This window comes from Echinops telfairi, unplaced genomic scaffold (assembly GCF_000313985.2).
Source record: "Echinops telfairi isolate 266 unplaced genomic scaffold, ASM31398v2 ScPeMD7_7420;HRSCAF=8458, whole genome shotgun sequence".
NCBI classification, from domain to species: domain Eukaryota; kingdom Metazoa; phylum Chordata; class Mammalia; order Afrosoricida; family Tenrecidae; genus Echinops; species Echinops telfairi.
Genome location: NW_022111320.1, coordinates 53,496,564 through 53,499,375, shown reverse-complemented (window position 1 = coordinate 53,499,375; position 2,812 = coordinate 53,496,564). Strand labels below are relative to the sequence as shown.

Here is a 2,812-nt window from a genome sequence, read left to right as displayed (position 1 = left end):
CTGAGAGCAGCCGTGAGCTCTGGCTGGTGGAGCTTGGGCCAGTCGCCCTGAGAATGCCCTGAGCCTCAAGTGTCACCCCCCCACCCTGGGGCGACAGCCGCCTGTGTTGTGGGGGGTCTGAACTGGAGGCTCTGTGGGGGGCGGGGGGACAGCGTGAGGTCTGTGGTGCCCAGCATGGGGGCCGTGGGGGGCACACTGCAGTCAGAGCAGACCTGGTCACACCTCAGGCAGGGTAGCTCACCAACGGGCAGACTGGGCTCCGGGCAGGCTCTGCCCCCACTGCCACGGGGCCAAGAGCCCAGCTCCTCAGAGTGCCCTCCCTTGCCCAGCCTCTGCAGGGCTCTGCCTGGGAGTCCTGGGCACTCGGTCTGCAAAGGGAAACTGAGTGCCCAGTGTTGGCAGGGCCTTCTCTAGGCCTTGGGGATAGACCTCCCTGCAGTCCAGTCCCCACTCACACCAGGAGCTGCAGGCCGGATGTGCCGCAGACAATGGTCCTGTGGCCTCTGGAGGGAAGGCAGTCCCGGGGCCCCTGCCCGGCTGGCCTGTGGTCCAGGAAGGGCTTCCAGGAGGAGGTGGGCAGAGCCAGGGTGCAGTGACCTCAGGATGCTCCATGCCGCTCGATGCGGCAGGAGGGCAGTGTGTGGGGAGACGGGCAGGTAGGCATGGGAAGGGTGGGGGCAGGACCTCCAGCCAGGCGAGGCAGCACATTTCCTAGCTGCTGGTGCAGGCCAGGCGGCACGCCCACCCGAGTGGAACTCGGCGGCTGGAACCTCCGGGAAGCCCCTTCCTCCCGGGCCTCAGCACCCTTGTGAACGCATCTGAGTTCCCGTTCCCACCTCTGTGGGTGGCGGTGCACGCCGACACTGCCCCGGAGGCTAGGGGTCCCCGGACACTATTGGCCCCCAGGATGCTTCTCCAGGCCACATCTCGGGTTTTAGGGGTCACGTGTTCATTTCCATGCACCCTCTGGAAAACATTACAGGGACCTAACATCTCTCGGTGCGACTGCTGGGCGGGGCTTGGGGAACGAGGCCCTCTGTCTGTGTTGCCCTGGGCCCTGCAGGGGCCGCGGCAGAATCCCCTCCCGCAGGCTGAGTGTGAGCTTGGGACACCCAGGCCACCTCCTGCTCCGCCTGTTTGTCCTCGTGGGGCTGAGGGTGGGACGTATCCGGACACCCTTTCAGGCCAGGGCAAGGGGACCCCTGTTCCCGGGCAGACACTCTTGTCCCCATCCCAGCGAGACAACAGGAGCCCAGGGGTGCCAGTCCAAGGGCACTGAGCCCCCTCCCCAGGAGTGCCGACCACCCTGGGGTTTCCACACTGGCTGACCCCTGCATTCTGCACGAGGCGCTGCCTGTGGAGGCAGGACTGCTGGTCCCTATTCTCTGCCCCTCCCGCTCATCAGCCGAGGGTCAACCCCCCCAAGCTCCTTCCAACGCCCACCTCTCCTCAAGCACATGCGGATCTGCCGGGCCCCAGGGGTCGCTGAGACGCCCAGGCGTCAGGCCCTCACTGCTCCCTCCCTCTCTACCCTGCCCCCCCCAGCACAAGCAGAATTTCACCTTCCAGACGGAGTCCAACGTGGCCCAGGAGGAGGAGACGTTCCGGGGCCCCAAGTACATCTTCCACAGCTTCATGGAGCGGCTCTGGGCCTACCTCACCATCCAGCAACTGCTGGAGGACCTGTGAGTGACCGGCTTGGTGGTGCAGGGACAGGCACTGACCGGCGTGGGCCATCCCCTAGGCTTGGAGAGGAGGCTCCATATTCTTCCAGGGGACGCTCCCCGGGGGGGTCCAGAAGGGAGGGAGGTGGTCACTCAGACACCAAGAGCCTGCTGACTGACCCCGACACCCCGGCCGGCAGAGTTTCTGCATCCGATGCTGAGCGGCCAGCCCTGGAGCAGAAGGCTCTGAACTTGTCCCTGCACTACAGCTTTGTCACACCGCTCACCTCCATGGTGGTCACCAAGCCCGAAGGCCAGGAACAGTCCCAGGTGGCTGAGAAGCCCAAGGAAGATGGTAGGTCTGGATCTCGGCTGCCCAGCCTCCCTGGCACCTGTCCTGCTATTCCCGAGGCCCCGCCCACCATCACAGTCTCCCAGGAAGTGGCAGAGCCCCCAGGAGACTCGTCCCATCTCCCTGCTGGGGAAACAGGCTGGGCCTCGGCTTGGCGTTCACCACCATGTGGGTTCTGGGGTTGGGAGTTCTCATGCCGACTCAGGGCGGCCCGGAGGACAGGGGAGGGCTGCCACCGAGTCCCCGCGGCTCTCTGCAGGAGCAGAAAACCCATCTTTCACCTGCAGAGGGACCAGTGGTTCTTATCAAACACGTACTTGCAATTGATGCAAATCGTCCCAACAATGTTTGTGGGTTTTTTGTTTCTCTCTCTCTCTGTTTTCCCCAGAAGACAACAGACACATGCATCATTTCTATTCAAGACTACATCTGGTCCCAGGATCCGCCTTAGGTAGCCCAGGGGACAGGCCCCTTGCCCACGACCCAGCGCTCTGGCCCTATAGGGCCCGGTTCGTGAAGAGCCTCCCCCTGCGGCTGCCCTGCAGGAAGGACATCACCTTGCCCAAGTTACTGCTGTCTCCACTCACCTGCTTGTTCACATTGTGGCTGGCACTCACCTGTCTGAGGCCCTGTCCCAGACACACACCAGGGACACAGTCCCTGTTCAGCCCGGGTCCCGGGAAAGGAGACCCAAGAAGCAAACCCGGGGTCTTTGATTTCCAGGTGCCGGACCGGGCCAGGCCCAGAGAGGAGGAAGCAGATTTAGAGTGAAAGGTGGAGCCTGGAAGGAAAGCGT

General features: G+C 63.9%; 1 protein-coding gene across 1 annotated transcript in view; it reads left to right on the top strand.

The window, feature by feature from the left end:
* Window positions 1-2,812, top strand: part of ITIH4 (inter-alpha-trypsin inhibitor heavy chain 4) — a 13,569-nt gene that overhangs the window by 5,787 nt on the left and 4,970 nt on the right. Inside the window, exons 11-14 of the mRNA XM_045297418.1 lie at window positions 1,546-1,685; window positions 1,865-2,019; window positions 2,405-2,467; window positions 2,740-2,790. Coding sequence (XP_045153353.1) covers window positions 1,546-1,685; window positions 1,865-2,019; window positions 2,405-2,467; window positions 2,740-2,790 — 409 coding nt within the window. The remainder of the gene's footprint in view (window positions 1-1,545; window positions 1,686-1,864; window positions 2,020-2,404; window positions 2,468-2,739; window positions 2,791-2,812) is intronic.